The sequence below is a fragment of the Pongo pygmaeus genome, chromosome Y (genome assembly GCF_028885625.2).
Source record: "Pongo pygmaeus isolate AG05252 chromosome Y, NHGRI_mPonPyg2-v2.0_pri, whole genome shotgun sequence".
Lineage (NCBI taxonomy): Eukaryota > Metazoa > Chordata > Mammalia > Primates > Hominidae > Pongo > Pongo pygmaeus.
In genome coordinates this window covers 5,227,864-5,244,042 of record NC_072397.2, presented here as the reverse complement: position 1 = coordinate 5,244,042, position 16,179 = coordinate 5,227,864, and the positions used below count along the sequence as shown (strand labels likewise).

The 16,179-nt window shown below is 40.9% G+C and overlaps 1 protein-coding gene across 1 annotated transcript in view; it reads left to right on the top strand.

Moving 5' to 3' along the window:
- The first annotated feature begins 2,062 nt into the window (after positions 1 to 2,062).
- LOC129025638 (granulocyte-macrophage colony-stimulating factor receptor subunit alpha-like) overlaps positions 2,063 to 16,179 on the top strand; it is a 28,185-nt gene continuing 14,068 nt past the window's right edge. The window contains exons 1-5 of the mRNA XM_054473284.1: positions 2,063 to 2,144; positions 8,934 to 9,073; positions 11,359 to 11,482; positions 11,600 to 11,729; positions 13,003 to 13,174. Of these exons, the coding sequence (XP_054329259.1) occupies positions 2,063 to 2,144; positions 8,934 to 9,073; positions 11,359 to 11,482; positions 11,600 to 11,729; positions 13,003 to 13,174 (648 nt within the window). The remainder of the gene's footprint in view (positions 2,145 to 8,933; positions 9,074 to 11,358; positions 11,483 to 11,599; positions 11,730 to 13,002; positions 13,175 to 16,179) is intronic.

The following is a 16,179-nucleotide window of genomic DNA, read 5'->3' as shown; positions in this document are numbered from 1 at the left end:
GAATGTATATATATATGAGGCACATATATATCTGGAATATATACATATATGAGGCATATATATATCTGGAATATATATATGAGTCACATATATATCTGGAATATATATATGAAGCAAATATATATCTGGAATATATATGGGGAATATATATAAGGAATGTATATATGGAATACAAATAATATATATTATATATTATACTGTATATATATTTTATATATTATATATTATTATATGTTATATATAATATATGTTATATATTATATTATATATTATATATGTCATATATTATATTATATATTATATATGTCATATATTATATTATATATTATATATGTTATATATGCCTTATATATATTCCATATATTATATACATAATGTATATATAGTCCATATGTATTCCTTATATATATTATATATGGAATATATATAATATATACATTATATATAATATATATGGAATATATATAAAAGGAATATATATATGGAATATATATATAAGGAATATATATACAGAATATATATATAAGGAATATATATGGCATATATGTATAAGGAATATATATATGGAATTATATATAAAGAATATATTTAGAATATATATAAGGAATGTATATATGGAACATATATATGTGGAATATATATATGGAACATATATATGTGGAATATATATATGTGGAATATATATATAAGGAATATATATATGGGATATATATATAAGGAATATATAAATGGGATATATATGTATAAGGAATATATATATATGGGATAGATATATAAGGAATATTTATATATGGGATATATATATAAGGTGTGTATATATATAGGATATATATAAGAAATATATATAGAATATGTATGGAATATATGTGTATGGAATATATATAAGGAATACATATGGAATATATATATAAGGAACATATATATAAGGAATACATGTGGAATATATATATATGGAATATATATACATAAAGAATATATGTATGGAATATATATATAAAGAATATATGTATGGAATATGTATATATAAAGAACATATATTCCATATATATGGAAAAAGAATATATATATGGAATATATATATACAAAGTATATATATGGAGTATATATATAAAGTATATATGGAATATGTATATAAGGAATATATATATATATAAAGAATCAGAGGGTGATTCCTTCTCTCAGATAATTGTTCCCTTTTATTATCAGCTTATAGGAACTTATGGTGAACCTACATTCTCTCTCCCAGGATAGGTAACAACTCGAGGAGAAAGAGAATACAACTGACAACAATTTTCCCACTGTCAAGGACAGGTTCTGAATAAAACTTGGATGAATTAATTACTGATGTGTTTAAGTATTCTAATTTTTTTTTCTTTTTTTTTGAGTTGGAGTCTCTCTCTGCCGTCAGGCTGGAATGTAGTGGCATGATCTTGGCTCACTGCCACCTCCACCTCCCAGGTTCAAGTGATTCTCCTGCCTCAACCTCTTGAGTAGCTCGGACTCCAGGCACCCACTACCACACCCAGCTGATTTTTGTATTTTTTTTTTTTTTAGTAGAGATGGGGTTTCACCATGTTAGCCAGGATGGTCTCGATCTCTTGACCTTGTGATCTGCCTGCCCCTGCCTTTCGAAGTGCTGGGATTACAAACTAAGTATTCTAATATTTGTTATACATATAGGAATCCTGATCACCCTTGGGAAGTGATTTGCCTGAGTTTGATCACAACCCAACTTGATAGCTATATGGCAAGTAACTCTTTCACTTGCCTTTCTTCCATGCCACACTGGTGTATTCATCAAAAAACACTTTTCCCTTGTCAGCTACTGAGACTTCTATTCTCTATGATAAAAGATTCCATATCCTTATTCCAAACAACTTGCTTACCAATCCCATCTTATCCAGATCCATTAGTGAACCTCCTTGCATTATATTGTAACAATGGCCAAACAATGTAGGTCTCTCTTGAAAACAACATGACTAATTCATATTATATTAGTCCTGTGAAATTTATACATAAAAGTGCTACTTGTCTCTACCCCAAATCCAATTTCCCATGACCTATGGCTTTCATTCCTGATATTTTTTGCAATATCAACACCAGTACTGTCGTCCTAACCAATCAGAAACTGGAGGAGCTACAGGGTATCTATTAATTTCTGTAAGACATCTTCTAATATGCAAGAAAGTAACACAAACCTTATCTTCATAGACCCCCTTCATAAGAAGAAATGCATGGCTCATCTGATATTTACAACATCCCCTCCCTTCCAGACCCTGTACAACAATTTATTGGATCATTCAAGTTGATAAAATTAATTAGCTATATCACATCGTTTCTTCAATTTTTTCCAACTACTAATATGTAAATATGACATAATATCTCACAGATTTCACAACCAATCCAACAGATGAAACAATGAAGTTGTTCAACCCAGAAGAGTCAAGCTTTTCATCAGGTGGACTGTCCCTGCCACCCTAACCAGAATGAAGGAATTTGAAGGAGTGAAGATTTCAGCTCTGTTACTGACTTCTTAAAGCCATAAAAACTCTTCCTGATTCAAGTGTCTGATGAGAATGATTCCAACAGCCTCCAGCCTCTCCCCCTCCTTCATTTTTTGGTCAATCTTTACCTAAATCTAAATTCCTGTCCCAGTAGTCTTAAATCTCTTAGAATTATTGTTAATTTTTGGCTGTTTGGCATATCCAAACTAAACATTAACACAACCCAGAGAAGAATGCATAGCATAGAAAGATATAGGAGCTATATTTTATTCCCTCCCAGGAATGATCTGTTTAAATATGCTCTTGAGTAAGATATATATTGAGCAAAATGAATATTTCTTTTAATCTGGAATGTCCTATTTCTATGTACCATAATCCAACTAATATGAATATATATATATAAAGTTATTTAAAGTTTTGTAAAATAGTCAAGCTGTAAATTTAAAATTATCTTCAACACACATATATATATACCAACACACATAAAATAAAGGATTAAACATTTCTAATAATGATTATATAAAATCCACACTAACCATACACAGTATGTTGAGTTGCCAGATTCAGAGATAATAATAACACGTGAACATGAATGTCAAATTGCTAGTAATCAGAAAAATGTGTGCCAGGTGCAGCGGCTCATGCCTGTAATCCCAACACTTTGGGAGGCTGATGCAGGAAAATAACTTACGGCCAGGAAACTGATACCATCCTGGACAACATATCAAGACCTTGTCTCAACTAAAAATAAAAAATAAAGAAGTTATCCAGGCATGGTGGTGCATGCCTGTAGTCTCACTCAGGAGGCTGAAGCAGGAGGATCACTTGAGCCCAGGAAGTCCAGGCTGTAGTGAGCTGTGATGGTGCCACTGCACTCCATCCCGGGCAACAGGGAAAAACCTTGTCTCAATTAAAAAGAATAATGAAAAGAGAGAAAATCACAGGAGTTCAGGAAAAATGGGCACACATGTATTCCATATTTTTCATCATTTTACCTACAATGAATATGTGAAAGAACCATATAGAAATTCCATCATTGTCAGGTATTATGAAGTTTTGCTACTAATCCCATTTTCTGAGTTTTTTAAGTTAAAAGGGTCTGAAAATATTTTATTATTATATTATCATATTGTCAGTAATTCTTTTCCTCATGCTAATATTAAAGCAAGTTATATAGTAAGAATACCAGTTAAGATTCTGTGTTTGATAATCCTCTATGGTTCCTACAGAGTGAGAATGATATAGGACTACAAATATCCAGATTCAATTCTATTCTATTCCATTCTAAGTGGAAAGCAATTTAAGAGAAAAGTTGCTGTGCTCTTACCAGGGGTGTAACAGGGCCCATAATTCCTTAACTCTCATTGAAATACTTTTTTCTAGGTTTTATTTCAGCATAAGTTATTTTAAAATATAATATACATATTTTAAAAGATATTTCTACCAATAGTTATTAAACAAACACTCATGGAACCTCCATTTAAGTCAAAAACAATATCAACCACCTGCCAGAAAGTTTCAATTTATTCCTTATTAATTTGAATGCCTTCCTTAACTTATCTTAATATTTTGGTAATAGTTTCCTTCTTTTCACTATCATTTTAACACCAGTGATGCATCACTAACTGATATTTTATTCCCATGGTTATAAAGTATAATGTATGTATGTTGTTTCTCATCCTTTTTTGTTCATTATTTTGTTGCTAAGATTCATCAAGTGGTGTGTATCCATAGTTCATCAATTTTCACTAATTTTATTTGTCCATTCTCCTGTCCTGAGTAATTGGGATGTTTCCAGGTTTTTGGCAATTAAATTCAATATTATGAATATACTGGATATGCGTATCTGGTACATATAAGCACCTAGGTCTCCAGGGAAATACTAATATAACTGTCTGCATTGATTTAAATAATCTATTTGTCCTGTCCAATATAGTAGCCAATAGCTGCTGGTGGCTATTGAGCATTTTAAATACAGCAAGTGAAACTAGGGAACAAAGTCTTAATTTTATTTCATTTCATTATGATTAAATTTTATACTTAAATAGACACATGTGACTAGTGCCTGTCATTTGATACCACTGACTAACTTGACAAGTATTTTAATATTAAAGACCCCTGGACTTGAAAGGTGGAATAGGTACTTCTGATTGCACAAGAGAGTTTACAACAAGAAAATTAAAATTAAAATTCAGGACTTTAAATAATTAGCTCAAGTGACAGTCAAATGAACAGAGGGTTTATATGTCAGCCTTAAAAAACAATCTCTTATTTCTTATAACATCAGAAGCAACATATCTAAAAATAGGACCCCAAATTAACTGCAATATTTGTAAAATTGCGATGAAAATTTAATTCATAGATTGTCAAGTTTCAGATGTAAAATTTATAGCATCCATTGGAAAGTAGTGGGACTTTAGGAATTGAATGTGAATGCCTTTTAAAAAGAAATCTAAAGATGAAAAAGATATAAGAGACTTAGACTTTCAAGTCTCCCTGATGTTCCCTTGCTGCTGGAACCTGACTCTCCATCTGCCCTTGAAGAGACTAGGCTTTACTTACGTTAAGACAATATAATAACATTAACTCAGGCAGCTGTTTTGCAAGTAGATACATATTCTCCTCAAGTCTCATCACAACCATTCTTTATTTGCTATAGAACTATAAACAACCTTAGACAAGGGTATGCTCTGAAGCAAAAGTGCTAAGTCAGACCTAGAAAGAAATACAATGTATTCCAAAAGTGTTTCAGAAATTGGGGAAATATTTGCAAGAGTAGATTCTGAGGGAATCTCTGGTCTGGAAGCAAGTAGGATATTATAAATTACTGGGCTAGTCTCAATTTACTGGTATGGATACACCAAGCAAAAATTCGAGATGACATATATTAAAGTGAACTGGAAATGACTCAAGAATTTATTTCATTGGTTAATTGAAACTTGGACTTGTGAAGGCTTTTATTCAATGATGTTAAGATGCTAGAACTTTTATGGCATACATTAGTGAAAGAAATACAAAGATTTAGGGAGATATGGATATTGTAATGGCTTTGTCATTTACATATTAAATATCTATCTTTACCACTATCTTCTTCAATAAGTCCCAGAAACCATGCCCTTTACTGAGAATCTGTGAAATATAGACATGCATTGCTTAACAATGGGGAAATATACTCACAAATATGTCATTTGAGGGTTTTGTTGTCTTGCAAACATCATAGAGTGTACTTACAAAAACCTAGGTGGTATAGCCTACTATACACCTAAGCTATGTAGTATAAACTATTTGTTCCTAGACTATGAACCTGTACAGCATGTTATTGTACTAAATACTGTAGGTAATTGTAACACAATGTAAGTAGTTGTGTATCTAAACATATCAAAATATAGAAAAGGTACAGTGAATATATAGTATAATAGATTAAAAATGATGTATCTGGATAGCGCAGTTACCATGAATGTAGCTTGCATGACCGGAAGTTGTTCTTAGTGAGTGAGTGAATGGTGAGTGAATGTGAATGCCTAGAACATTACTGTATACTACTTTAGGCTCTATGACCACTGTACACTTAGACTACACTAAATTTATGAAAACGTATTTTTCTTTCTTCAGTAATAAATTTACCTTAGCTTACTGTAAGTTTTTACCTTATAAAATTTTAAATTTATAAAGGTAGAATGAGTACTTTTGATTGTACAGGAGAGCTTACACCTTAAAAGGGGTACTTAAGTACTTATTCCAGCATTTTAACTTCTTAACTCTTTTGTAATAACACTTAGCTTAAAACACAGACACATTGTATAGCTGTACAAAAATATTTTCTCTATTTATTTTCTTATTCTATATGCTTTTTTCTATGTTTAATGTTTTTTATTTTTTTTTTTTACTTTTGAAATTTTTTGTTAAAAACTAAGACACAGACACACACTTTAGCCTTGGCCTACATAGGGTCAGGATTACCAATATCACTGTCTTCTACCTCCACACATTGTCCCCCACTAGAAGGTCTTCAGGGGCAATAACATGCATGGAGCTGTCATCTTCTATATAACAATACCTTTTTCTGGGTACCTCCTAAAGGATCTTTCTTTCTCTCTTTCTTTCTTTTTCTTTTTTTTCTTTCTTTCTTTCTTCCTTCCCTCCTTCCCTCTCTTTCTTCCTTCCATTATTTCTTTCTTTCCTTCCTTCTTTCTTCCTTTCTTTCTTTCCTTCCTTCTTCCTACCTTCCTTTCCTCCTTCCCTCTCTCTTCCTTCCATTGTTTTTTCTTTCCTTCCTTCCCTCCCTCCCTCCATCCCTTCTCTTTCTTTCTTTCTTTGTCTGTCTGTCTGTCTTTATTTTTCTCTTTCTTTCTTTCTTTTCAGAGTCTCCCTCTTGTTGCCCAGGCTGGAGTGCAATGGCTGAATCTCAGCTCACTGCAAACTCAGCCTCCCGGTTCAAGCGATTCTCCTGCCTCAGCCTCCCAAGTAGCTGGGATTACAGGTGCCTGCCACGAGGCCCAGCTAATTTTTTGTATTTTTAGTAGAGATGGGGTTTTGTCATGTTGTCCAGGCTGGTCTCAAACTCCTGGCCTCAGGTGATCCACCTGCCTTGGCCCCCAAAGTGCTGGGATTACAGGTGCCTGCCACCATGCCCAGCTAATTTTTGTATTTTTAATAGAGACGGGTTTTTTCATGTTGGCCAGGCTGGTCTCAAACTCCTGGCCTCAGGTGATCCCCTGCCTCGGCCTCCCAAAGTGCTGGGATCACAGCTGTGAGCCACGACACCCAGCCTCTTGCTTTTTGACTTCTTAATAATAGCCATTGTGACTGGTGTGGAATGACAGCTCATTGTGGTTTTGATTTGCATTTCCGGGAGGGACCCTCTTCACTGAGGGTGTGAGGGTCTGCTTCAGGAAAATATTTCCAAGTTTTTGTGACCTGGTTCAGGGAAGACAGACAAAGACAGCTTTCTGTTTCTGCAATTTTCTCAAATTCCTTCGGCTTTATTTTAAACTGCCAAGATTCCATAATTTGGGAAGCGTGTTCAGAGCCACATCACTGTGGATAAGGAGCCTTTTCCTGTTCTCATTCAAGCGGTTTTCTTTCTCTCTCTCTCTCTTTTTTTTTTTTTTTTTTGAGACAGGGTCTCGCTCTGTCACCCATGCTGGAGTGCAGTGGCGCGATCTCGGCTCACTGCAGCCTCAACTTTCTGGGATCAAGTATCCTCCCACTTCAGCCTCCCAAGTAGCTGGGACTACAGAAATACACCACCACGCCAAGTTAATTTAATTTTTTTTTTTTTTTAATAGAGATGGGATCTTGCTATGTTGCCAAGACTGGTTTTTTATTTTTATTTTTATTTTTTTTTTGAGATGGAGTCTTGCTTTGTCTCCCAGCCTGGAGTGCAGTGGCGCGATCTTGGCTCACTGCAGCCTCCACCTCCCAGGTTCAACTGATTCTCCTGCCTCAGCCTCCTGAGTAGCTGGGATTACAGGCACCCACCACCATGTCCACCTAATTTTTTTGTATCTTTAGTAGAGACAGGGTTTCACCATGTTGGCCAGGCTGGTCTCGAACTCCTGACCTCCGGTGATCTATCCACCTCAGCCTCCCAAAGTGCTGGGATTGCAGGCGTGAGCCACCGCACCCGGCCAGTTTTTGATGATTTCTGCAGTAAACATCTCCACGTGGAGAAGCAGCAAACTGGGACTATAGACGTGCACCAGCATGCCTGCCTAATTTAAATTTTTTTAAAAAATTGTTTTTTTTTAAGAGATGTAATCTTGCTATGTTGCAGACAGATCTCAACCTACTGGGCTCAAGTCAGCTTTTTGCCCCAGCCTCCCAAGGTGCTGGGATTAGAGGCATGAGCCACCACCCCCAGTCTTCAGGTGATGTTTGAGTATTTCTGAAGTAGAAATCTCCTTTTTCAGAAACAGCAAGGGGGCTGAGAAAAGGAGGGAAGATGGACAAGGGAGGAACAGATACCTGAGGATGTGGGACGTCCTGGGACCACGTGAGTGACAGAGGAAAGTCAGCAGGCTCCAGCTCTGAACTTCACCTCCTAGAGCCGAGTGAGAGGAGAGAAAACAGGGCCGGACGGGCGTGGTGGCTCACGCCTGTAATCCCAGCACTTTGGGAGACCGAGGTGGGTAGATCACCTGAGGTCGGGAGTTCGAGACAAGCCTGACCAACATGGTGAAACCCCATCTCTACTAAAAATACAAAAATTAGCCTGGTGTGGTGGTGCACGCCTGTAATCCCAACTACTCAGGAGGCTGAGGTATGAGAATCACTTGAACCCGGGTGGCGGAGCTTGCAGTAAGCCAAGATCGTGCTATTGCACTCCAGCCTGGGCAACAGAGCCAGACTCCGTCTCAAAAAAAAAACCAAAAAGGAAAAGAAAACACAAAAAGAGGAAATTCTGAATCCAGTGCCCACTCCTTGCAGATCCGAGAACAGTGGTACCAGCCTCTAGTCTCATTGTGACGTTTGACTCCAGGACGATGAATTTAAGCTGGGACTGCCAAGAAAATACAACCTTTAGCAGATGTTTCTTAATTGACAAGAATAGAGTCGTGGAACCCAGGGTGAGACAAATTTCCCATGCTCAACCCCTGTCCTTTACACAGACCTTTCTGAGTTAAAAGCAACATGGCCAGCCAGGTGCGGTGGCTCAGGCCTGTAATCCCAGCACTTTGGGAGACGGAGGCGGGTGGATCACCTGAGGTCAGGAGTTCGAGACCAGCCTGACCAACATGGTGAAACCTCGTCTCTACTAAAATACAAAATTAGCCAGGCGTGCTGGTGCATGCCTGTAATCCCAGCTGCTCAGGAGGCTGAGGGCAGGAGAATTACTCGAACTCAGGAGGCGGAGGTTGCGGTGAGCTGAGATGGCGCCATTACACTCCAGCCTGGGCAGCAAGAGCAAAACTCTGTCTCAAAAAATAATAATAATAAATTAAATTAAATTAAAGTGAGAGGGCCACAAACACGTGTGGTATTTGGAGAAATGTCACAGCCACAATCTCAGGGGGACTGAGAAAGTGCTGTTGGCTCATGTCCACAAGGTGTACCGGAGCCTGATTCCCTGAGGCAGAGCATATTTTACCATATTTTAGCCCAAGAACGTATTTTACCCCAAGGGAAGAGAAATCCTGACAAATGCAGTTGGATGTGCGTCTGGGTCTGTGGTGGAAGAAGGGTGGAGAAAGTGTCAGTGACTTTGTCAGTGTGTCACCATCCTGGTCCCCCAAGGGATTAAGGTCAGGGTTTTTGGAACACAGGAGACAGAGACAGAAGAGTGGGGAGAGGGGAGGGAAGGAGGGAGAAACACAGAAAAAGAGAGTATAGAAGAGGAGGGAGAGGAAGAGAGAAATATAGATGATCGATAGATAGGTGATAGATGATTTATTGACTGATAGGTGATAATAGATGATTGGGAGATTGATAATCAATTCTATAGATAGATGTTACATGGATGGATGGGTGGTCTTACTATGTGACCCCAGATGACATACTTTTTTTTAATTTTGAGATGGAGTTTCACTTCTGTTGCCCAGGCTGGAATGCACTGGTGTGATCTTGGCTCACTGCAACCTCCACCTCCTGGGTTCAAGCGATTCTCTTATCTCAGCCTCCTGAGTAGCTGGGATTACAGGCACCTGCCACCATGCCCGGATATTTTTTGTATTTTTAGTAGAGACAGGGTTTCACCATGTTGGTCAGGCTGGTCTCGAACTCCTGACCTCATGATCTGCCCCACATTGCCCTCCCAAAGTGCTGGCATTACAGGTGTGAGCCACCGTGTCCGACCTTTATTTTTTGGGATGGAGTCTCGTCTGTTGCCCAGGCTGGAGTGCAGTGGCGTGATCTCAGCTCACTGCAAACTCTGGCTCCCAGGTTCAAGAGATCTCCTGCCTCAGCCTCCCGAGTAGCTGGTATTACAGGTGCCTGCCATCACACCTGGCTAATTTTTGTAATTTTTGGTAGAGACGGGGTTGTTGGCCAGGCTGGTCTCAAACTCCTGACCTCAAGTGATCCTCCCGCCTTGGCCTCCCAAAGTGCTGGCATTACAGGTGTGAGCCACTGTGTCCGATCCTTTTTTGGGGGGGATGGAGTCTCTGTCTGTTGCCCAGGCTGGAGTGCAGGGGAGTGATCTCAGCTCACTGCAACCGGTGCCTCCCAGGTTCAAGAGATTCTCCTGCCTCAGCCTCCCAAGTAGCTGGGATTACAGGTACCTGCCATCACACCTGGCTAATTTTTGTATTTTTAGTAGAGATGGGGTTTCACCATGTTGGCCAGGCTGGTCTCAAACTCCAGACCTCAAGTGATCTACCCGCCTCAGCCTCCCAAAGTGCTGGGATTACAGGTGTTAGCCACTGCACCTGGCCTCTAGTCTGATACTTTTAGCACTGCTAGAGTGTAAGATTGAGTTTTCACCTGCAAGCTGGTATTTGGCATATCCACTCAGATTCCTCGGAGGAAGCGTAGGGGGATGATTTCACAAAGGGAGGCAGGCGTGCGTCGCCAAATCCAGGTAAAAACCAATACCATGGCCGGGCGTGGAGGCTCACTCCTGTAATCCCAGCACTTTGCGGGGGCGAGGTAGGTGGATCACCTGAGGTTAGGAGTTTGAGACCAGCCTCGCCAACATGGTGAAACCCTGTCTCTACTTCAAATACACAAATTAGCTGGGTGTGGTGGCAGGTGTCTGTAATCCAAGCTACTCGGGAGGCTGAGGCAAGAGAATCACTTGAACCTGGGAGGCGCAGGTTGCAGTGAGCCGAGATCGCACCACTGCACTCCAGCCTGAAGAGTGGTAGGAGACAGAAGGTTGTTTCCTAATCGGCTCTGTCTGGTTGCAACTCTTCAGCTCAGTAACAACGAATGTTCGTGCACATTTCGTGAAATTCGTCTACATGGAGGAGTCATATTTGAGGTTCACGTGAATACCAGTCAAAGAGGATTTCAGCAAAAACTGCTTTATCCAAACTCAGGTAAGCAGGACAGCTCAGAGATCTGTTTACAGCACTACCCATCACCATCCCGCCAGCATCAAAGTACATCCCGTTGAGCTTCGGAGTGAAAATTATTTTGTTTCTGCCTCTTCCCAGGAAGGGAGGGTACCGCTGCTCAGAATTTCCCCTGTTTCATCTACAATGTGGATTTCATGAACTGTACCTGGGCAAGGGGTTCAATGGCCCTCCGTGACGTCCAGTATTTTTTGTACATACAAAACTCAAAGTAAGTGTTCACCTCATGTGAAGAATTATGAGGAATGCAGGGACGGGAGAAAAATCACGCTAGTTTTTTTTTTCTTTTTCTTTTTTTAAGACATGATCTTGCTCTGTTGCCCAGGCTGGAGTGCAATGACACCATCTCAGCTCACTGCAACCTTGACCTCCTGGGTTCAAGCAATTTTCCTGCCTCAGCTTCCCAGGTAGCTGGGATTACAGGCGCCCGCCACCACATCCAGCTAAATTTTGTATTTTTAGTAGAGACTGGGTTTCGTCATGTTGCCCAGGTTGTTTTCGAAGTCCTGACCTGAAGTGATCTGCCTGCCTTGGCCTCCCAAAGTGCTGGAATTACAGGCATGAGCCACCACACCAGGCTCTATATATTTATTTAGAGACAGAGTCTTGCTCTATCACCCATGCTGGAGTGTAGTGGTGTGATCTCAGCTCCCTGCAACTTGTGCCTCCCTCCCGGGTTCAAGCGATTCTCCTGCCTCAGCCTCCCGAGTAGCTGGGACTACAGGTGCACTCCATCACACCCATCTAATTTTTGTATTTTTAGTAGAGACGGGGTTTCACCATGCTGGCCAGGCTGGTCTTGAACTCCTGACCTCAAGTGATCCGCCCACCTTGGCCTCCCAAAGTTCTGGGATTACAGGCGTAAGCCACCGCACTGGGCTTGTTGTTTTGTTTTGTGTTTTTGTATTTTTTAGTTTTGTTTTGTTTTGTGTTTTTGTGTTTTTCTTTTGTTTTGTGTTTTTGTTTTTTTTGTTCCATGTTTTTGTGTTGTTTTGTGTTTTGGGGGTTATGTTTTGTGTTTTTGTGTTTTGTTTTGTGTTTGTTTTCGTTTTGTGTTTTTGTGTTTTTGCTTTTTTGCTTTGTTTTGTGTTTTTTTGTTTTGTTTTGTGTTTTTTGTTTTGTTTTGTGTTTGTTTTTGTTTTGTTTCATGTTTTTGTGTCTTTTGTGTTTTTGTTTTGTTTTGTGTTTTGTGTTTTTGTTTTGTTTTGTGTTATTGTGTTTTTGTTTTGTTTTGTGTTTTTTGTTTTTTCTTGTGTTTTTGTGTTTTTTGTTTTGTGTTTTCATGTTTTTGTTTTGTTTTGTGTTTTTGTTTTGTTTTGTATTTGTTTTTGTTTTGTTTTGTGTTTTTTTGTGTGTGTTTTCTTGTTTTGTGTTTTTGTGTTTTTGTTTTGTGTTTTTGTTTTATGTTTGTTTTTGTTTTGTTTTGTATTTTGTGTTTTGTTTTGTTTTCCTGATTGCTCTCTGAACACTTTCTAATCTTTCAGGAGAAAAAGGGAGATCCGGTGTCCTTATTACATACAAGACTCGGGAACCCATGTGGGATGTCACCTGGATAGCCTGTCAGGACTAACGTCTTGCAATTACTTTCTGGTTAATGGAACCAGCCGAGAAATCGGCATCCAATTCTTAGATTCACTTTTGGACACAAAGAAAATAGGTGAGAATAACACATATGATTTTCCTATTGTTTATAGGTGAAATGGAATTCGCCTCAAAATCTGTGTAACTGAGGCCAGGTGTGATGGCGCACACCTGTAATCCTAGCACTTTGGGAGGCCGAGGCAGGCCAATCACCTGAGATCAGATGTTCGAGACCAGCCTGACCAACATGGGGAAACCCCATCTCTACTAAAAATACAAAAATTAGCCGGGCATGGTGGCACATGCCTGTAATCCCAGCTACTCGGGAGGTTGAGGAGAATCACTTGAACCTAGGAGGTGGGCATTGCAGTGAGGTGAGATTGTGCCACTGCACTCCAGCTTGAGTGACAGAGCAAGACTCTGTCTCAAAAACAAGCAAGCAAACAAACAAAAAAAAAAGTAACAAATTAGAACTGAGCCGATTTAACTTTCCTCTTTTTGAGATACAGTCTCACTCTGTTGCCCAGGCTGGAGGGCAGTGGTGCAATCTCAGCTCACTGCAACCTCTGCCTCCCAGGTTCAAGCGATTCTCCTGTCTCAGCCTTCTTAGTAGCTTGGATTACAGGTGCCCGCCACTATGCCCAGCTAATTTTTATATTTTTAGTAGAGACTGTGTTGCACCATCTTGGCCGGGCTGGCCTCAGTCTCCCAAAGTGCTGGGATTACAGGTGTCAGCCAACACACCTGACCTCCCTCTTTCTCTCCTTCCTTCTTTCCTTCCTTCCTGCCTTTCTGCCTTCTTTCTTCCCTTCTTTCTTTCTTTCCTTCCTCCTTTCCTTCCTTCCTTCCTTCCCTTCCTTCCTTCCTCCCTCCCTCCTTCCTTCCCTCCCTCCCTCTCTCCCTCCCTTCTTCCTTCCTTCCTTCTTCCTCTCCTTCCTTCACCTTCACTTCTTTCCTCTTTCCTTCCTCTTTTTGTTCATTTCTTCCTCACCAACATCTCTTCATGTCCCAGTGCCCCACTCCTGTCTGGCCTCTTGGAGCCAGCCCCATATGCCCACACACTGTCCTCTTCCCAAGCCCACCGCATCCCACCCATGGACTCCTTCATCCCGTTGGACGTTCCCAGCCTCTTCAGGCTTAGAAGTCTCACAGAAGTGTGACTCCTGCCCATTGAGCCCATCCCCACCTCCCACCCTGGACCGCCTGCCCCACTGGGTATCTCTCCTGTACCTGGTAGCTGCCCCACCTCCACTTGGACCCAGTGTAGACAGAAAGATACCCTGCACCACCTCCACCTGGACCCAGTGTAGACAAAGATGTGTCCCTAGTCCACCTCCACCTGGACCCAGTGTAGACAGGAGGAGACCCTGCACCACCTCCAACTGGACCCAGTGTAGACAAGGAGGTGTCTCTACTCCACGTCCACCTGGACCCAGTGTAGACAGGAGGAGACTGCACCACCTCCACCTGGACCCAGTGTAGACAGGAGGAGACACTGCCCCACCTCTACCTGGACCCAGTGTGAAAGGGGCCAGCCCCTCTAAACCTGTGAGTATATCTCGTCAGGTGGGATGAGAGACTGAGAAAAGAAATAAGACACAGAGACAAAGTATAGAGAAAGAACTGTAAGCCCAGGGGGCCGGCACTCAGCATACGGAGGACTGGCACCGGCACCAGCACCTGTCTCTGAGTTCCCTCAGTATTTATTGATTACTATTTTCACTATCTCAGCAAGAGGAATGTGGCAGGAGGACAGGGTGATAGTGGCTAGGAGGTCAGCAGGAAAACATGTGAGCAAAGGAATCTGTGTCACAAATAAGTTCAAGGGAAGCTACTATGCCTGGATGTGCACGCAGGCCAGGTTTATGCTTCTCACCACCCAAACATCTCAGTGTAGCAAAGAGTAACAGATCAGTATTGCCACCAGCATATCTCACCTCCAGCCACAGGGTGGTTTTCTCCTGTCAGAACAGAACGAATGTATGATCGGGTTTTACATTGAGACATTCCATTCCCAGGAGCATGCAGGAGACGGAGGGCTTCCTCTTATCTCAACCGCAAGAGGACTTCCTCTTTTACTAATCCTTCTCAGCACAGACCCTTTATGGGTGTCGGGCTGGGGGACAGTCAGGTTTTTCCATTCCCACGAGGCCATATCTCAGGCTGTCTCAGTCGGGGAAAACCTTGGACAATACCCAGGCTTTCTTGGACAGAGGTCCCTGCAGCTTTCCGCAGGGCATTGTGTCCCTGGTTAATGGAGAATGGCGATGACTTTTACCAAGCATACTGTCTGCAAACATATTGTTAACAAGGCACATCCTGCACAGCCCTAAATCCCTTCAAACTTGATTCCATACATGTTTCTGTGAGCACAAGGTTGGAGCTAAAGTTACAGATTAACAGCATCTCAAGGCCAAACAATGGTTCAAAATACAGATCAAAATGGAGTTTCTTACCTTCCTTTTCTACATAGACACAGTAACAGTCTGATCACTTTTCCTTTTTTTCTTTCTTTCTTTTTTTTTTTTTGTTTTTGTTTTTCTGAGACAGAGTCTCACTCTGTCGCCCACCCAGGCTGGAGTGCAGTGTCGCGATCTTGGCTCACTGCAAGCTCCGCCTCCCAGGTTCATGCTATTCTCCTCCCTCAGCCTCCTGAGTAGCTGGGGCGACAGGCGCCCGCCACCACACTCGGCTAATTTTTTTGGATTTTTAGTAGAGATGGGGTTTCAGCGTGTTAGCCAGGATGGTCTCAATCTCCTGACCTCGTGATCCGCCCACCTCAGCCTCCCAGAGTGCTAGGATTACAGGCGTGAGCTATGTCACCCAGCCCCTGGATCTCTCTTTCTTTTCCCCACACAGAGTAGACAAAGAGGTGTCCCTACTCCACGTTTATCTGGACCCAGTGTAGACAGGAGGAGACCCTGCCCCACCTCCACCTGGACCCAGTGTAGACAAAGAGGTGTCTCTACTCCATATCCACCTGGACCCAGTGTAGTCAGGAGGAGACCCTGCCCCATCTCCACCTGGACTCAGTGTACATAAAGAGGTGTTCCTACTCCATATCCACCTGGACCCAGTAT